Consider the following 18,976-nt stretch of genomic DNA (forward strand, 5'->3'; position numbering starts at 1 on the left):
TGTGACGGGGCCACTCACCTCTCGTAAGTGTCTCCTATCAGTTGTGTGCAAACCTGCACGCTCACTCTCTGCTCCTGGTGCCCTGTGCCAGCTGTTAACCTTGTCAGATGGGTCTTCAGTGGCCCAGCCCTCCGGTCAAGTCACACACAGTCAACATGCATGAAGGAATCCCTTCTGGGGTAATAAAGGTCCAACAGGGCCAGTCACTGTGCCCTTGTCGTTACCTGCAGTCCTGTCTCTGGGCTCAGATCTCACCCCTTCTGGGCTAGCTTTATCTGTCCCTGCCTTGTTATCGAGATATTTTGTCTTTAGCCTTTCTGTGGTTTCCCAGCTCTCAACCAACGCAAGTCACTTCTTGACTTGAGTCCCCTTTCGGGGTAGCAAAGGTTCAACGAATGGTTGCCCCCCCTCATGGTCTTCAGCCCCATCCATAGGCCTGTTTATAATTTCCAGCCCCTTTCTTGGGTTTTCTAATCCAGAGTCTTATCTCCTACCTGGACACTGCTCCAGTGGCTGGTGGGGGGAACTGGACCTGCTAATTACTCTGGATCCCTACCCAGGAACCCTATAGACAGCAGCCATGTACTGCTTCCTTTACTTGGTTGCTGCTGCTGTTCCTTGGCTGCTTCCCACTCAGTCCCATCACATTCACCCATTACCTTAGGATACAGTCCTTGGGTTCTATTTGTCTTGTTCCCTGTATGCGCAGGGTCTCCCCCAGGCCTCCTTGCCCGGAGAATCTTTCTGTCTTATCTCTTCTGGTCCCAGCCAGGAACTGATCTGCTCAGGCCCTGCAGCACCTTTTAACTAAGCCTGCTATTTTCTGATTTGGCTGCTTCCCTGCAGCCTTTCTAGACAGGGCTGCAGGATCCACCTTTATTGACTAACCTAATTGCCTGTCTAACCTAATTACCTTCTATGAGGAGATAACTGGCTCTGTGGATGAGGGGAAAGCAGTGGATGTGTTATTCCTTGACTTTAGCAAAGCTTTTGATATGGTCTCCCACAGTATTCTTGCCAGCAAGTTAAAGAAGTATGGATTGGATGTATGGACTATAAGGTGGGTAGAAAGCTGCCTAGATTATCGGGCTCAACGGGTAGTGATCAATGGCTCCATGTCTAGCTGGCAGCCAATATCAAGCGGAGTGCCCCAAGGATTGGTCCTGGGGCCAGTTTTGTTCAATATCTTCATTAATGATCTGGAGGATGGCATGGATTGCACCCTTAGCAAGTTTACAGATGACCCTAAACTGGGAGGAGTGGTAGATACACTGGAGGGTAGGGATAGGATACAGAGTGCCCTAGACAAATTAGCGGATTGGGCCAAAAGAAATCTGATGAGGGTTCAAAAAGGACAAGTGCAGAGTCCTGCACTTAGGACGGAAGAATCCGATGCTACAAACTAGGGACCGAGCAGCTAGGCAGCAGTTCTGCAGAAAAAGACCTAGGGGTTACAGTGAACAAGAAGCTGGATGAGAGTCAACAGTGTGCCCTTGTTGCCAGGAAGGCTAACAGCATTTTGGGCTGTATAAGTAGGAGCACTGCCAGCAGATCGAGGGACATGATCATTCCCCTCTATTCGGCATTGGCGTGGCCTCATCTGGAGTACTGTGTCCAGTTTTGGGCCCCACACTACAAGAAGGATATGGAAAAATTGGAGAGAGAGCTCAGTGGAGGGCAACAAAAATGATTAGGGGGCACATGACTTATGAGGAGAGGCTGAGGGAACTGGGATTATTTAGTCTGCGAAAGAGAAGAATGAGGGTGGATTTGACAGCTGCTTTCAACTACCTGAAAGGAAGTTCCAAAGAGGATGGATCTAGACTGTTCTCAGTGGTAGCAGATGACAGAACAAGGAGTAATGTTGCAAGTTGCAGTGGGGGAGATTTAGGTTGACTATTAGGAAAAACTTTTTCACTAGGAGGGTGGTGAAGCACTGGAATGCGTTACCTAGGGAGGAGGTGGAATCTTCTTCCTTAGAGGTTTTTAAGGTCAGGCTTGACAAAGCCCTGGCTGGGATGATTTGGTTAGGGATTGGTCCTGCTTTGAGCAGGGGGTTGGACTAGATGACCTCCTGAGGTCCCTTTCAACCCTGATATTCTATGATTCATTTTGCTTCTTTTCTGGGGCTGGGTGTGGTAGGACTACAAGGCCTCCAGTTAGGGGCCTCAGAGGGCCCAATACACCCCATAACAGAAATCCATGAACTATTAGTAATACTGAAATTCTGCAGGACTTAACCTTGATAGTTGTTGTAAAGTTAATGTTAGAAAGTCCATACAAAACTGTTCCTTAAGTTTACAAATTGAGAAGTATCTTTTGTTGGGTTGAAACTTTCACATTTGATCTCCATCCACAAATGGCTGCCAACCATTTCCTCACAATGGCTAGCTTGATATTCGCAAAAAGAAAAGGAGTACTTGTGGCACCTTAGAGACTAACCAATTTATTTGAGCATGAGCTTTCGTGAGCTACAGCTCACTTCATCAGATGTTTACCGTGGAAACTGCAGCAGACTTTATATACACACAGAAATCATGAAACAATACCTCCTCCCACCCCACTGTCCTGCTGGTAATAGCTTATCTAAAGTGATCAACAGGTGGGCCATTTCCAGCACAAATCCGGGTTTTCTCACCCTCCACCCCCCCACACAAATTCACTCTCCTGCTGGTGCTCGCCCATCCAAAGTGACAACTCTTTACATAATCAAGTCGGGCTATTTCCTGCATAGATCAAGGTTTTCTCACATCCCCCCCACCCCCATACACACACAAACTCACTCTCCTGCTGGTAATAGCTCATCTAAACTGACCATTCTCCAGGTTTAAATCCAAGTTAAACCAGAACATCTGGGGGGGGGGGGGGGTAGGAAAAAACAAGAGGAAACAGGCTACCTTGCATAATGACTTAGCCACTCCCAGTCTCTATTTAAGCCTAAATTAATAGTATCCAATTTGCAAATGAATTCCAATTCAGCAGTTTCTCGCTGGAGTCTGGATTTGAAGTTTTTTTGTTTTAAGATAGCGACCTTCATGTCTGTGATTGCGTGACCAGAGAGATTGAAGTGTTCTCCGACTGGTTTATGAATGTTATAATTCTTGACATCTGATTTGTGTCCATTTATTCTTTTACGTAGAGACTGTCCAGTTTGACCAATGTACATGGCAGAGGGGCATTGCTGGCACATGATGGCATAGATCACATTGGTGGATGTGCAGGTGAACGAGCCTCTGATAGTGTGGCTGATGTTATTAGGCCCTGTGATGGTGTCCCCTGAATAGATATGTGGGCACAATTGGCAACGGGCTTTGTTGCAAGGATAAGTTCCTGGGTTAGTGGTTCTGTTGTGTGGTATGTGGTTGTTGGTGAGTATTTGCTTCAGGTTGCGGGGCTGTCTGTAGGCAAGGACTGGCCTGTCTCCCAAGACTTGTGAGAGTGTTGGGTCATCCCTTAGGGTAGGTTGTAGATCCTTAATAATGCGTTGGAGGAGTTTTAGTTGGGGGCTGAAGGTGACGGCTAGTGGCGTTCTGTTATTTTCTTTGTTAGGCCTCTGATCTATGCCATCATGTGCCAGCAATGCCCCTCTGCCATGTACATTGGTCAAACTGGACAGTCTCTACGTAAAAGAATAAATGGACACAAATCAGATGTCAAGAATTATAACATTCATAAACCAGTCGGAGAACACTTCAATCTCTCTGGTCACGCAATCACAGACATGAAGGTCGCTATCTTAAAACAAAAAAACTTCAAATCCAGACTCCAGCGAGAAACTGCTGAATTGGAATTCATTTGCAAATTGGATACTATTAATTTAGGCTTAAATAGAGACTGGGAGTGGCTAAGTCATTATGCAAGGTAGCCTGTTTCCTCTTGTTTTTTCCTACCCCCCCCCCCCCCCCCAGATGTTCTGGTTTAACTTGGATTTAAACCTGGAGAATGGTCAGTTTAGATGAGCTATTACCAGCAGGAGAGTGAGTTTGTGTGTGTATGGGGGTGGGGGGGATGTGAGAAAACCTTGATCTATGCAGGAAATAGCCCGACTTGATTATGTAAAGAGTTGTCAATTTGGATGGGCTAGCACCAGCAGGAGAGTGAATTTGTGTGGGGGGGTGGAGGGTGAGAAAACCTGGATTTGTGCTGGAAATGGCCCACCTGTTGATCACTTTAGATAAGCTATTACCAGCAGGACAGTGGGGTGGGAGGAGGTATTGTTTCATGATTTCTGTGTGTATATAAAGTCTGCTGCAGTTTCCACGGTAAACATCTGATGAAGTGAGCTGTAGCTCACGAAAGCTCATGCTCAAATAAATTGGTTAGTCTCTAAGGTGCCACAAGTACTCCTTTTCTTTTTGCGAATACAGACTAACACGGCTGTTCCTCTGAAACCTGTCATTATGCAAGGCACTGCATTTAGCCGTATGGAGTGGAAATCTATCAACTGCATGAAGAAACTTGTACAGATACAGACAGACATCATCTTCCTTTCCAAATGCAAACAGATGGACATCGTACCAAAAGGACTGAAGGTCAAAAATCCATTACAATCTACATACCACACAGACTATGCTGACAGCTTGTGCCTCACGCTCTCAAAGAAACTGCGGAATCACCTGATCAAGATCCTCTACAGCAAACAGGGAAAGATTAAGAATGAACTCTCAAAAATGGATACTCTCATAAAGAACCAACCTTCCACACAAACTTCCTCGTGGCTGGATTTTACTAAAACTAGACAAGCCATTTACAACGCACACTTTGCTTCTCTACAAAAGAAAAAAGACACTAAACTTTCTAAACTACTACATGCTACAAGGGGCCACAGCAATGGTTCCCTCACCCCACCTAGCAATATTGTTAACCTATCCAACTATACTCTCAGCCCAGCAGAAGCAGCTGTTCTATCTCGGGGCCTCTCCTTCTGCCCCTCCACCCCCACGAACATGATACAGTTCTGTGGTGACCTAAAATCCTATTTTCGACGTCTCCGTCTCAAGGAATATTTCCAAAATACCTCTGAACAACATACTAATCCACAGAGGTCTCCCTGCCAACACTACAGAAAGAGGGATTCTAGATGGACTCCTCCTGAAGGTCGAAACAGCAGACTGGACTTCTACATAGAGTGCTTCCGCCGACGTGCACGGGCTGAAATTGTGGAAAAGCAGCATCACTTGCCCCATAACCTCAGCCATGCGGAACGCAATGCCATCCACAGCCTCAGAAACAACTCTGACATCATAATCAAAAAGGCTGACAAAGGAGGTGCTGTTGTCATCATGAATAGGTCGGAATATGAACAAGAGGCTGCTCGGCAGCTCTCCAACACGAGTTTCTACAAGCCATTACCCTATGATCCCACTGAGAGTTACCAAAAGCAACTACAGCATTTGCTCAAGAAACTTCCTGAAAAAGCACAAGATCAAATCTGCACAGACACACCCCTGGAACCCCGACCTGGGATATTCTATCTACTACCCAAGATCCATAAACCTGGAAATCCTGGGCGCCCCATCATCTCAGGCATTGGCACCCTGACAGCAGGATTGTCTGGCTATGTAGACTCCCTCCTCAGGCCCTACGCTACCAGCACTCCCAGCTACCTTCGAGACACCACTGACTTCCTGAGGAAACTTCAATCCATCGGTGATCTTCCTGATAACACCATCCTGGCTACTATGGATGTAGAAGCCCTCTACACCAACATTCCACACAAAGATGGACTACAAGCCGTCAAGAACACTATCCCCGATAATGTCACGGCTAACCTGGTGGCTGAACTTTGTGACTTTGTCCTTACCCATAACTATTTCACATTTGGGGACAATGTATACCTTCAGATCAGCGGCACTGCTATGGGTACCCGCATGGCCCCACAGTATGCCAACATTTTTATGGCTGATTTAGAACAACGCTTCCTCAGCTCTCGTCCCCTAAAGCCCCTACTCTACTTGCGCTATATTGATGACATCTTCATCATCTGGACCCATGGAAAAGAAGCCCTTGAGGAATTCCACCATGATTTCAACAATTTCCATCCCACCACCAACCTCAGCCTGGTCCAGTCCACACAAGAGATCCACTTCCTGGACACTACAGTGCTAATAAACAATGGCCACATAAACACCACCCTATACCATAAACCTACTGACCGCTATTCCTACCTGCATGCCTCCAGCTTTCACCCTGACCACACCACACGATCCATCGTCTACAGCCAAGCTCTGCGATACAACCGCATTTGCTCCAACCCCTCAGACAGAGACAAACACCTACAAGATCTCTGTCAAGCTTTCTTACAACTACAATACCCACCTGCAGAAGTAAAGAAACAGATTGATAGAGCCAGAAGAGTTCCCAGAAGTTACCTACTACAGGACAGGCCTAACAAAGAAAATAACAGAACGCCACTAGCCGTCACCTTCAGCCCCCAACTAAAACCCCTCCAACGCATTATTAAGGATCTACAACCTATCCTAAAGGATGACCCAACACTCTCACAAGTCTTGGGAGACAGGCCAGTCCTTGCCTACAGACAGCCCCGCAACCTGAAGCAAATACTCACCAACAACCACATACCACACAACAGAACCACTAACCCAGGAACTTATCCTTGCAACAAAGCCCGTTGCCAATTGTGCCCACATATCTATTCAGGGGACACCATCACAGGGCCTAATAACATCAGCCACACTATCAGAGGCTCGTTCACCTGCACATCCACCAATGTGATCTATGCCATCATGTGCCAGCAATGCCCCTCTGCCATGTACATTGGTCAAACTGGACAGTCTCTACGTAAAAGAATAAATGGACACAAATCAGATGTCAAGAATTATAACATTCATAAACCAGTCGGAGAACACTTCAATCTCTCTGGTCACGCAATCACAGACATGAAGGTCGCTATCTTAAAACAAAAAAACTTCAAATCCAGACTCCAGCGAGAAACTGCTGAATTGGAATTCATTTGCAAATTGGATACTATTAATTTAGGCTTAAATAGAGACTGGGAGTGGCTAAGTCATTATGCAAGGTAGCCTGTTTCCTCTTGTTTTTTCCTACCCCCCCCCCCCCCCAGATGTTCTGGTTTAACTTGGATTTAAACCTGGAGAATGGTCAGTTTAGATGAGCTATTACCAGCAGGAGAGTGAGTTTGTGTGTGTATGGGGGTGGGGGGGGATGTGAGAAAACCTTGATCTATGCAGGAAATAGCCCGACTTGATTATGTAAAGAGTTGTCAATTTGGATGGGCTAGCACCAGCAGGAGAGTGAATTTGTGTGGGGGGGTGGAGGGTGAGAAAACCTGGATTTGTGCTGGAAATGGCCCACCTGTTGATCACTTTAGATAAGCTATTACCAGCAGGACAGTGGGGTGGGAGGAGGTATTGTTTCATGATTTCTGTGTGTATATAAAGTCTGCTGCAGTTTCCACGGTAAACATCTGATGAAGTGAGCTGTAGCTCACGAAAGCTCATGCTCAAATAAATTGGTTAGTCTCTAAGGTGCCACAAGTACTCCTTTTCTTTTTGCGAATACAGACTAACACGGCTGTTCCTCTGAAACCTGTAGCTTGATATTGATATTGGAAAGTTCTGCAGGTTTTTGTTTCTCTCTTAGCACTAGAGAGATGCTTACTTTGCGTAAGTATAGGCACTGTTCTCCCAGGGAATACACTGGTGGGAAAGGGATATCAACAGAAGTGGGGGAGAAGGTGATAATTCAACATCAGAATTTGGGACTGAGCATGATCTTATGTTTTTGGGCTGAGAACACTGAGGGAGCACTAATTGAAGAAAGAATGCTGTTCTTACTAGCTGTATTATCTTGGAACTGTGATGCTATGGTAACTCTCTTCTTCTCTTCTCCCTTCCCCCTCCCCCATGCAATAAACAGACTGCTCGTAATGAGGAGCATACTGAGATTAAATTCCTATCCTCCTGTAAAGTTGCTGGGGAAAGCTTGCTCGTTCATAGACGTGCTGAAAAGCAGAATATCTAGTCTCATTTCAGATGGTTAGGTTTACGCCCTCCCAGGCATTCAACCATTTTTGTACCTTAGCCCTTCCTATTTTTTTTCTGAGACAAGATACGTATTTTCTCTTTTTTCCATGAAGCTGCACGTAGAATTTGCTTTTCTAACAGATATTATGATGACTTTTGTCAGCATTGGCTACGCTTTATTTCTATAAGAATTGTTAAATTAGATATCCTGCTAAACCTTTTCAATGGTTTCAAAGCTACCATTGTAAATTTACCTGGTTTTAGATTCATGCAATACATAGCTAAATACTAGCATGGCGTAGAGAATGAGTAGTTAAACTGATGTTGAAAAACGTGAGATTAATTTTACCAAAAAAACAATTTTCCTTTTCCAGTACATAAAAGCATATCATTTCTTATCAGTCAAATCCTGTTTTTCCCTTTGCCCGATCTGCTGCATTTCTTGTTTCGCATTCAATGAACAGTGGCATCTCAGGCATGTTTCAAAATCATGTTTTGCTATGGAATATCCTAGAGGCACAATATATTAAAAAGGGCAAATCTTGTGGCCATCTGTAACAATTTTTTAACTTTTGTTTCTCTTTAGATTAAGTCAGCACCCTACCAGGAAGCTAAACGTTTGCTGAAAAGCTACTTTCAGCATCATGGCTACGGATCATGGATTGTGAAGTCTCCACATATTGAACAGTTCACCATGTAACTACGAAGATGATATATTGGTTTTTATGACCTATTTAAATAAAAAAGTTAATTTTGCGAGTAAAATATTTGGATATTGTTAGTCTTAATCTTTCAAATCAGTGCCATTTACAGGAATAACAAGTGAATGGCTCAAAGACTTTTATTGTCAATTTAAACACAAATAGTAGACTACCTCTTGTAACAAATAAGTCTTACTCAAGATACCAGTGATTGTCTAAGATAATCTCACAAAGCTGCTATTAAAGAGTCTTATCTGTATTCTTTAGTGGTGGTCTCTAAAGACCCTGATTTTTTTTCTGTCAAGTTTGCAATATCACAGATTATACATTGACTTTCCTGCTTCTCAGAGATGTTTCTGCAGTGAAATTTCTGTGAAATTTGGCGTTCTTCAGAGGATGCTATTAATGTTCTTTATTATTTAGTTGTAAGAGTGAAACAAGTTTTGATCTCCGAAATCAATCTCACTAATTCAGTGAAAAGTGATGGTTGTTAATACTGGCTCTGTGCATCTTTTTTTTTTTTGAGTTAATTTAAACCAATCTTCTTTGGAATGCCTTAATTTAGGATTAGCCAATGGAACACTGTATTATACAAGTCAGTGCTGGAGGATAATAAAAGCTTACTGAATATTTAGAGGTAAAACTTCAGTATTGTTAATATCAAACTTTTACTTCTCAGAAATGATACTTTTTGGTGTTTGTCAATGTTGAGCATTTTAGCTTCCTAACTTTCAGTGAGTTTAGTAATAGTGGAAAAGTGCACGATTGATAGCGTTGGACAATGAAGTCTTTAGCCACTGTAAGTGTTGCATAAGTAACGGTGAAAGTTTCCCTATATTGCATTGATGATGAGCTTTGCTCCTGTCATGGGAAATAGGCCTGGTACTTTCCTCTCATTTAGCTCTCTGAAGCCCACAATGGGCTTTAATAGCTTGGCTGAATCCTTTGAGGACTGGGATTACAACCCTCTTCGGTCTTTTTCCTGTACCCAAGATGTGTTTAAAAGTTCTGAATTAGCTTTCTTCAGAGTCAGTGTTCAGTTTCTTGGTGAAGTACGTGTGAGTGAATGAGATAATTTAATGGGTTAAAGAGTTGTGTCCTGTTCTAACATTTTATTGACAAATTATCAGAACAGAGGAGATCCCTACAGTTTTCATTTATGTAGGTTAATGTTAGAGTAGCTCCATTAAGTAGCCCCGTGGTTGTTTTAAGCAGTACTGCAATTCAAGCTATCTTGTCTTATAAAAATGTTGTGCCACACTAAGTAGCTGCAAAATTTTATAATCGACTCAGCAGCTGTTTTTCTCTTTCTGATCAGTGTGTCCCAGAACAGATCAAAATCTGTCTTTAGTCCCTCAAAAAAGCCACAGAGGTCCCAGGCCATGTGTTATGTTGTCTTCTGAAAGCAGATCAAAATAGTAAAACTGCTGTGCATCCAGTGTACATAAATCACATTTGTTTTTACACCAAAATCTCATTTAAGCTGTTACTGTCTTTAAGTATTCCTTCCCTATCGCACTAATTTTTTCAATTCTTCATATTATATCATCATCATAATCTTTCATATCAACAATGTCTTGTCAGTTACTGGGTGTTCTGTTCCAGACCAGCAGTAAACATTTCCCTCATTTATTAAAGAGCTTGTTAAATGGAAACCCATAGAGATAAGACTGGGCATATTTTAGAATCACATTAGCTCAAACTTTGTATATTCAGAAACAGTTACAGTATTTTTATTGTCTTTCCATCATTGGCCTCGTTAGAAATTTCAAGGTAGCAAATGGTATTGCGGTATTCTGACATAGGCCTCTCTACTAGTAATTAGCATGATTCCTCCAACTCATTTCTGTAGGCTACTAACAGATGTCAGTGACTTTAGGTCACTGGTACCATTGTGGGGTATAGTCAAAATAGTGACAAAAGGGTGAAAAATGCTGGGCTCCATTATAAGTCTATTAAGCAGATTCATTCCCTAGATATAAAGTATCAGCTGCAAAACTGTTGGCCAAAATGGGTGTATTTTCCTTAAGTTACAGTAGTAATACTGATTTATTTTCAAGAAAGAAAATTTAAAAGGGTGTTAGTTAAATACCTACTCTTGTTTTATGTTTTTATAGAATATTACTATACTTAAAAAAATTACTATATGTTAAAAAATAACAATCAGTTTAATTTTGCTGTTTGACTTTTTGTGTTTCACTCAAGATGCTGAAAGCTGGACTTATGTATAGTCAGTTTCATTTTGTACTCCGAGCGCAGTGCTGTAAAGTGGGTTTGAGCTTGTTGAAGGAGGAGGGGTATACTAAAACAAAAGCCTGTTTTCCATTTTTGTGTGTGTTTATATCAATAACTGCTTGTATGTGGTTGAGTAAAATGAACAGTAGGGCCTTCAATAAAACGAAGAGTTCTGTCAGATGTGGGTTTTTTATTTTCTTGATGTAGGGAAGATGGTTTTAAATAAAAGCTTTTTCTCAGAAGTGAAATGTCAATGAATTAACACTTCCAGTCCTTACTGAATTGTTGAAAGTGGTACTACTCTACCAGCACTTCTCATTAATTTTATTTTTCATTTTTTCATTTCCCTGATTTGTCATAAAAAAAAATGTTCATTTCCCTGATATTTTCTTTTTTTTTCCTAATACACAGCTTCCCTTTTGATGTAAGGGGTAATGCTTCTCACTTTTGGAACTTGGAAGCTCTCCAATGTTGCTGATGGGCACTTTAAGACCAAGCAATACCCTTCCCCTCAGGTCACCAGATATTCTGCCTCTGGCAGCAGAGTAACTTGACAGTTCAGTTTCTCTCCACCACTGTCATAAATATAAAGGGAAGGGTAAACCCCTTTAAAATCCTTCCTGGCCAGAGGAAAAATCCTCTCACCTGTAAAGGGTTAAGAAGCTAAAAGTAACCTCGCTGGTACCTGACCAAAATGACCAATGAGGAGACAAGATACTTTCAAAAGCTGGGAGGAGGGAGAGAAACAAAGGGTCTGGGTCTGTTGCTATGCTGCTTTTCCCGGGGATAGAACAGGAATAGAGTCTTAGAACTTTTGGTAAGTAATCTAGCTAGGTATGTGTTAGATTATGATTTCTTTAAATGGCTGAGAAAGGAACTGTGCTGAATAGAATGACTATTTCTGTCTGTGTGTCTTTTTTTGTAACTTAAGGTTTTGCCTAGAGGGATTCTCTGTTTTGAATCTAATTACCCTGTAAGGTATCTACTATCCTGATTTTACAGAGGGGATTTCTTTACTTCTATTAAAAGTCGTCTTGTAAGAAAACTGAATGCTTTTTCATTGTTCTCAGATCCAAGGGTTTGGGTCTGTGGTCACCTATGCAAATTGGTGAGGATTTTTACCAAACCTTTCCCAGGAAGTGGGGTGCAAGGGTTGGGAGGATTTTGGGGGGAAAGGCATGTCCAAACTACGTTTCCCAGAAAACCCAGTTAGAGTTTGGTGGTGGCAGTGGAGATCTAGGGACAAAGGATAAAATTAATTTGTACCTTGGGGAAGTTTTAACCTAAGCTACTGAAAGTAAGCTGAGGAGGTTTTCATGCAGGTCCCCACATCTGTACCCTAGAGTTCAGAGTGGGGGAGGAACCTTGACAAGTTCAGTTTCTCTCCACCACTTTGTTTAGAACGTCACTTCATGAAAATTAATAAAAAGTAGACGCTTCATTTCAGCTTAAGCTCCTTCCCCTCTCTCTCTCGCTGAGGAATCCCCACAACACTGAGACTTTAACTCTGTGGTACTGTATCTCTCTAGCAGGCTCCCTCTGCCTCCACTAGGGTATCGGAGAAGCACTGCAAAGCAGCAAGCTACATATAAGCAGTGCAGTATTTATAAAATTCAGCTTCCCCAGAGTCCGAGGTGTGGCTATGCTGTGCTGTGCACCAACCCTAGCATTGCCAGGTCATGGGGTTCTGAGTTGGACCAGCATGTTGGGGACTCGCCTCCCCCCCCACATGAAGCTACCACTCCACCATTAGAAGGCTCAAGCAGGAGCAGGAGAATTCCAAAGGAGAAAAGAACACCTTAAAATGCTGTAAGGGGTGTGGCTTGCAAATTCCAGAGACTCTGGGTCCTAAAAAGACAGTCTCCCCAATTCAGAAAAAAAGTAAATTATGTTTAAGGAACAAGTGGTATAAAAATCGGGTTTCTACCATCAGAATGGGAAGGCAAAGGAGAAAAGTATGTGTTTGGGGGCTGCTCTTATGTAAAGACATTACAGATTTAAGCTCCCAGGTACCACTTTGAGTTGGTGTGTCCTGGTCTGTGGGAGCTTGCTTCTGATGATGATCTTGAAGATTTGGAGGGTTGTTTGAAAACCAGAAGAATAGGTTCAGGAAAGAGTTCTTTCAGGATCAGGCCCATATTGAGTGGGTTGTAGCTTTTTGATGACACCCTGTATGAGTTCCAGAGTGGCATGGTAGGTGATTGGAGGATGTTTTATTTCTGTATTGAAGCAAATTCTGTCAGTATTTAGGTGGCCTGTTCCATGATGTGATGTGCTTCTCTACTAGAGTGTCCTATAAGACAAAAACACCCTGTGGGTCAACACCTATATCTGACCTATCAGCCCTCATCCTCAAAGGAAACCTGCACAACACTTTTTCAAAAGATAAGCATGGGAGCTTAAATTCCCAACTTGTAGACACTAAAGAATGGACTGAACAGAGACACTGGATTTATGGCTTATTACAACAATTCGTAACTCACTAACCCCCTCTTTTTGTCTTCTGCCTCCAGAGGTGTTAAAGGGCCGCTTTACCTTGAATGGTCCATTTCAGTATGTACTAACTAGTTATGCTAAACAATCTGTTCCACCTTGCATTTAGCTGTGATATTTGGAGTACCTTCCCCAGACCTGAAGACAAGTTGTGCGTGGCTCAAAAGCTTCTCTCTCAAAAACAGAAGTTGTCCCAAAGTTATGGCCTCCTTACCTTGTGTCTCGAAAGATAACACAAGCATTTATGTGAGAGAGCTTACAGTTCCTGTACACGATCTGTTCCATTGATCTACCTTCTGCACCCAGAGTCTCAAGGAACAACTTGGAAGTAGTTGCAACAAGCTCAGGTCACAAGATACACATTTATGTCCATCCATGAACAACATTCTATTAATGTCCTGCCCAGAGAAACAGACCAACTCATAACTTGCCAAGTGCTGGAAATGACTCAAATTAATCAATAACTTTTTGAGACCATGAACAGAGCATTACTCAACCAAGTATCAAAATAAGCATAGCTGTGGACATAATTTTACACTATAGCAAAGATTCAAAACTTAATCATATTAGTGATCTTTCACAGAAAAATGTCTCCAGTGGCAACAAGTACCAGGTGTCAGTGTCTTTCCCTGAGTGTGTTTTCACAAAATGTGCTTCCAAAAAGTCTTAATGAGGCACGGAACCAGTCTCAAGTTATAATGCAAAATTAGACGACATTCTGAGATCACATCCAAATGTCTCTGTGTACAGGAGAGTACAACATCCTGAAAGTCCACCCAATTTTCCCTCTAGGACCAGTGCATGAGGCCAAGGATGTGTATATAGTTCAGTAATGCTGTATTTAATAGTGCCTCATATCAGCTGCTTCAGAGGAAATGTGTGAAGCCCCAAAATGGGTAATTGTAGAATATGCAAGTAGGGGAATTTCTTCCTGTCATAGTTTTGCTCATTCCCTGAAGCATGAGGGTTTATCACTTCTAATTTTAATTTTACCTAATATAACTGTTTATCTTAAATGTCTAATCCTCTCAAATCCACCAAGCTGTTGACCTGAATGACGTCTACTGGCAAAGCATTCCACATTAACCATGCTGCATGTATCATATTTTTATTTTTTTATATTTGCTGCCTTTCTATTCTATAGACAGCACCCTGCTTCTTGTCTTACAAGGATAAAAAGGAGCACCTGGTTTACTTTTTTTCTCTGCCAGTCATTGTTTTGTATATTGATATATTCCCCTCTTCTTCATCTTCTCTAAACAACTGTCCCAATCTTATCAGTCTTTCCTCACATAGAAAGCTTTTCATAGCCTTAAAATTGTCACCCATTACCCAATCCCTAATTTTTACAATACTTTTTTGAGAATGTGACAAAAATGGAATATAATATCCCAAAAGAGCACGTAGTATTGCTTTTTATAATTATATTATTTTCCATCCAATTTCTTATGTTGTAACATTTTGTTTACTTTTGGATTGTTACTGCATATGGAGTAGAGATTTTCATTGAGCTCTCCACCATGATGTCCAAATCTCTTTTCTGACCAGTTAAAATTAATTTAGAAGCTAGCAATGTGTACAAGGAGTTTAAATGATTCCTTTCAGTGTGTTACCACTGATTTGGTGTCCCATCTTAAGCTGTTCTGTCAAATGTCCCTAGATCCCATTGAAAAAATATTTCAAAGACCTCTGTAACTCAGGTTCTCCCTGCGTTTGTTTTTGCTAGTCCCTGTGAGTGGTCCAACTCAGGTGTGCATGCGCCTCTTGAGCCCTTGAGTGGAGATTTTCAGCTAAAAGTATACATTTGGCCTACACATGTGCTCTAAGCAGGCTGTATAGGGGCGTGTGGGTGAACTGCCCTGAGTTCCTTCTCAACTGCCTGGGCCTTGAGCATGCCTTGGCCTTTCCATTTTTTTCCTTAGTGTTAAGATACTTAGTCTAGCAGTTGGTAGGATAGCTATAGTTAGTTTGTATAGGTCGTGATGGATTGTTTTGTTTTCTTCTTCTTTTTTCCCCTCGAGGAATCTTGTTTTCCTGGCAGGGAATGCCAGGCTCGCCAGACTTCAAGTGCTGCCTTTCCTGCCAGTGAGCTATTCCTATAAGCGACAGTCACTCTAAGTGTATCCATTACTTGGGGCAGTTCCATGTTTCCCAGAAGTGTAATTTCTGCTTGGCCCTCAAGTCTAGGGCAAGGAAGAACAGGAAGATGAAGCTAAGACTGTGATAAAATACACCCTGGAACCAAAACCAGGTCAGGAGACCCGACTGGCGCTCGCACATCTGTCTCAGACAGATCCAGTCTGAGCTTCCTTCCCCCTAAGGAAGGGAAGATTGTGGAGGCTTCTGGGAAGACCTTCACTCCAAGGAGCCAGCTTCAAAAAAACACTAGGTTCCTGGCCAAGTATGTTGTTTCCCAGGGTATCATTGAGGCCAAGGACTCTGCCACGAAGCCCCACAGCTCCAAGGAGAAGAGACATGACTCTGATAGGGCCCTGATACTCTCTACCAGCAAGGAGAGCGAGCATAGGGCACCATCGAGTTATGTAGGGGCTGGTGCTGATGGGTATCAAATCCACCAGTACCAAACAAACAACCATGTCATCTTCAACTGCAGTGCAGTCATCATCATCAGTACTGTCTGCTTCAGTAACTGTGGCCTTAGCTACTGGATTGGTAACAGATCCCTTCTTGGTACCACAGGAATTCCGATACCCTAAGGACCTTTTGGTATCAAATGAATAGGAGTCTCTGGTTCTTATGGGTATCAAGCACCTTTCGGTACTGAGATCACAGTCTCTGCACTACTGTCCTCATCACTGCAAGACTGTCCACTTTTTTCAACTGGTTCCCCCACATAGTATGATGGGTAAGAAGATAAAGGAGACTCCCAATCCTCCTCTATTTCAGTCAGCAGTTCCACAACATACCACTTCAGGAATCCCTTTTCAGTTAGTCAGGGAGAATCATACTGGTCACCAAAAGTGGTGGAACCAACCCTGTATATCACCTTCACTTCCATATGGACCACAATGGTCATACTGGGACTCCTGGGCAGCCTATCAACAACAGATTACAAGACTACCAGTACCATCTTGTACGGAGACCAGGGTTATGCAACCTCTCCCTTCCTAACCAGTCGTTCCCCCCACCTTCCTGAAGACATTTGAGGAGCAGGAGGCTAGCGCAGAAGAGGAGGCCACCCATGAAACACCCCTCTCATCTTCATTGCCAAATGAGGCAGCCAGGCCTCCACCATCTTCGCGACTTGGCGACTTCAGGTAATTTCAAGACCTCATTAGGAGGATAGCAGACAGTCTTCAGATTACTCTTAAAGAGGTCAAGGATCCATGACACAAACTTCTGGATATCTTGCAGTCAGTAACACCCTCCAGAGTATCATTAGAGATCAGTGAGGCCCTTCTAGATCAGGCTAAAACAGGGTGGCTAACGTCTGCCACTATTATGCCCATTTGTGAAAGAGCACTTGTAAAGAAAAGATTCTGTGTTTTTCTTTTCCCAGCATCTACCTAAGTCGCCAGTGGTGGATGTGGTAAATGTGTGGGATAGACAACATTATTCTAGGTCTACCCCTTATAGGACCAAAAATGACTGGATCTCTTTGGATGAAAGTTCTGTTCATCAGCAACCCTGCAGTTTTGTATCACAAATGATCAGGTGATCATAGCTAAATACAACTGCACCAATTATAACAGGCTCGTGCCTTTAATTGAACAAGCAATTCCAGTCTATCGTCTCAGGGGGCCAGTTATTTTGCCAGAACAGCTCTTCAAGCATCTGTAGATGCTGTGGACACTGCTGCAAGATCAGTCTCCGTAGCAGTGGCTATGCGCAGGCTGTCACGCCTCCAGCTCTCGGGGTTTCCAACAGAGGTACACATCACTGGAAGATGTTCCCTTCAGCGATCATAAATTCGTCTCAGAAACCATGAATGAGTCTCTGCACATGCTGCAGAGGGCTACCTTATGATGCCTGCATATATGTACATCTACAAATAAGAGAGGCTTAGTTGTCAGACTGTCCAGAGATCACATCCTGCTCAGTTTTCGGATTTCATAGATCCTCTGAACTCTCCACAAAGACGCACAGATTCCAGAGACAAAGAGCCACTCAACTATGCTTCTCAACCACCCAGGCCTCATCCAAGCAGCAGTTTTGATGGGTTGGTCAAGCATTCGAATCCTCCCATACCTCTGGGGTGACAGTTGTGCCTATTGGCCATCTTCTTCATTTTGGGTATCTCCTCTTCAGTTTTCAGCGACCTTGGAAATGGATCCTCATAGAGGTCATACCCTTGGACTACACCATCCATCTCTACCTTCCACCATGCCATCATATTCTTCTTCTCATCAAGGGTAGAGTAATCAGGGTTATGATGGACAACGTGTCCTGCATATTCTGCACCAACAGGTTTGAGGAAGCAAGGTCCCCCTCCTTGTGCGCTGAAGCTATGAATCTATGGAACTGGTGCATAACCCATATTTCAGCAGTTTACCTCCCAGGCATTCAGAATACCACAACCAATGCTCTTAGCCAGCACTTTTCAAGACACTTAGTTGTGGTAAAATTCAGTAATTAGTGCTTTTAAAGGCAATTTTTGTTCATTTGTTGTTTGCTTCTCAAGAAATGGATCTAGGGCTAGTAAAAGTGCTTAACGTATGTACTAGTACTGTGGAGGAGGGAGGGAAGGTAAATGCACATATACCTCTGTATTTGAGCAAAGATAAGAGTAGGTTTATTAAGTAAAAGTTTATGCATTTCTATTTTAGTGAAGTTGTAATGCAAACAATGTTATGTAATTTAAATAAGAAACTCCTTGTGTTTAATATCGGGCCATTTTTGCAGGTGGCATAAATTGGGGTAGCACTATTGACTTTCGTGGAACTATGGTGAGTTACACCAGCTGAGGATCTTTGTCTACAGTGCACTCTTATGCAGCCTTACATTTGCCATGTAGGAAAAGATACCATCAAACTTAACATACCACGGGATGTGTCGTGAAAGGCTACAGGAAATGTGCTGACCACTAGTACGTACCTAACATGCAAAAAATACATACATTTTGCTGCAAGAATTTTGCTACAGCAGAAGGAGTTGAGGCAGATGTATTTTGTGGCTCATTGTCATGGAAGAATATCATGTGGAATATGCCAGTGGAACTCTGAATCCTTATTTGGCCCAAGAGGTTAGTACAGAAGTTTTGTTACGACTTTGACTTTTTTAAAAAAAAATGTAGTCATGTTTCATGAATGCTTATGTAACCATATTAAATGTTAGTATATCTACAAAGAAAAATAATACTTCCTAAATAAGCAATGAGTTTTTTTCCTCCTCCTCAGCTGATTAAAAAGGTATGTTTACAGTTAAATTAAGACTAATAGTTGTGTAACTCAAAAGCACTCAGATATGCTGCCTGGGCAAAGAAAAAAATAAAAGAAAAGACTTATTTCTGAATCTTTTCTATAAAACACAAATATTGTAGTACACAAGAATTTAACATCAATGAATTTTTAATTAAAGCAG

General features: G+C 42.5%; 1 protein-coding gene across 5 annotated transcripts in view; it reads left to right on the plus strand.

The window, feature by feature from the left end:
- Positions 1-11,190, plus strand: part of ADAD1 (adenosine deaminase domain containing 1) — a 39,335-nt gene extending 28,145 nt beyond the window's left edge. For all 5 annotated transcript variants that reach the window (XM_073341056.2, XM_073341059.2, XM_073341060.2 and 2 more), the window contains one exon: positions 8,593-11,190. In XM_073341056.2, the coding sequence (XP_073197157.1) occupies positions 8,593-8,706 (114 nt within the window). In that variant the 3' untranslated portion in view covers positions 8,707-11,190. The remainder of the gene's footprint in view (positions 1-8,592) is intronic.
- Positions 11,191-18,976: the final 7,786 nt, after the last annotated feature.

The sequence above is a fragment of the Lepidochelys kempii genome, chromosome 4 (assembly GCF_965140285.1).
Source record: "Lepidochelys kempii isolate rLepKem1 chromosome 4, rLepKem1.hap1, whole genome shotgun sequence".
Lineage (NCBI taxonomy): Eukaryota > Metazoa > Chordata > Testudines > Cheloniidae > Lepidochelys > Lepidochelys kempii.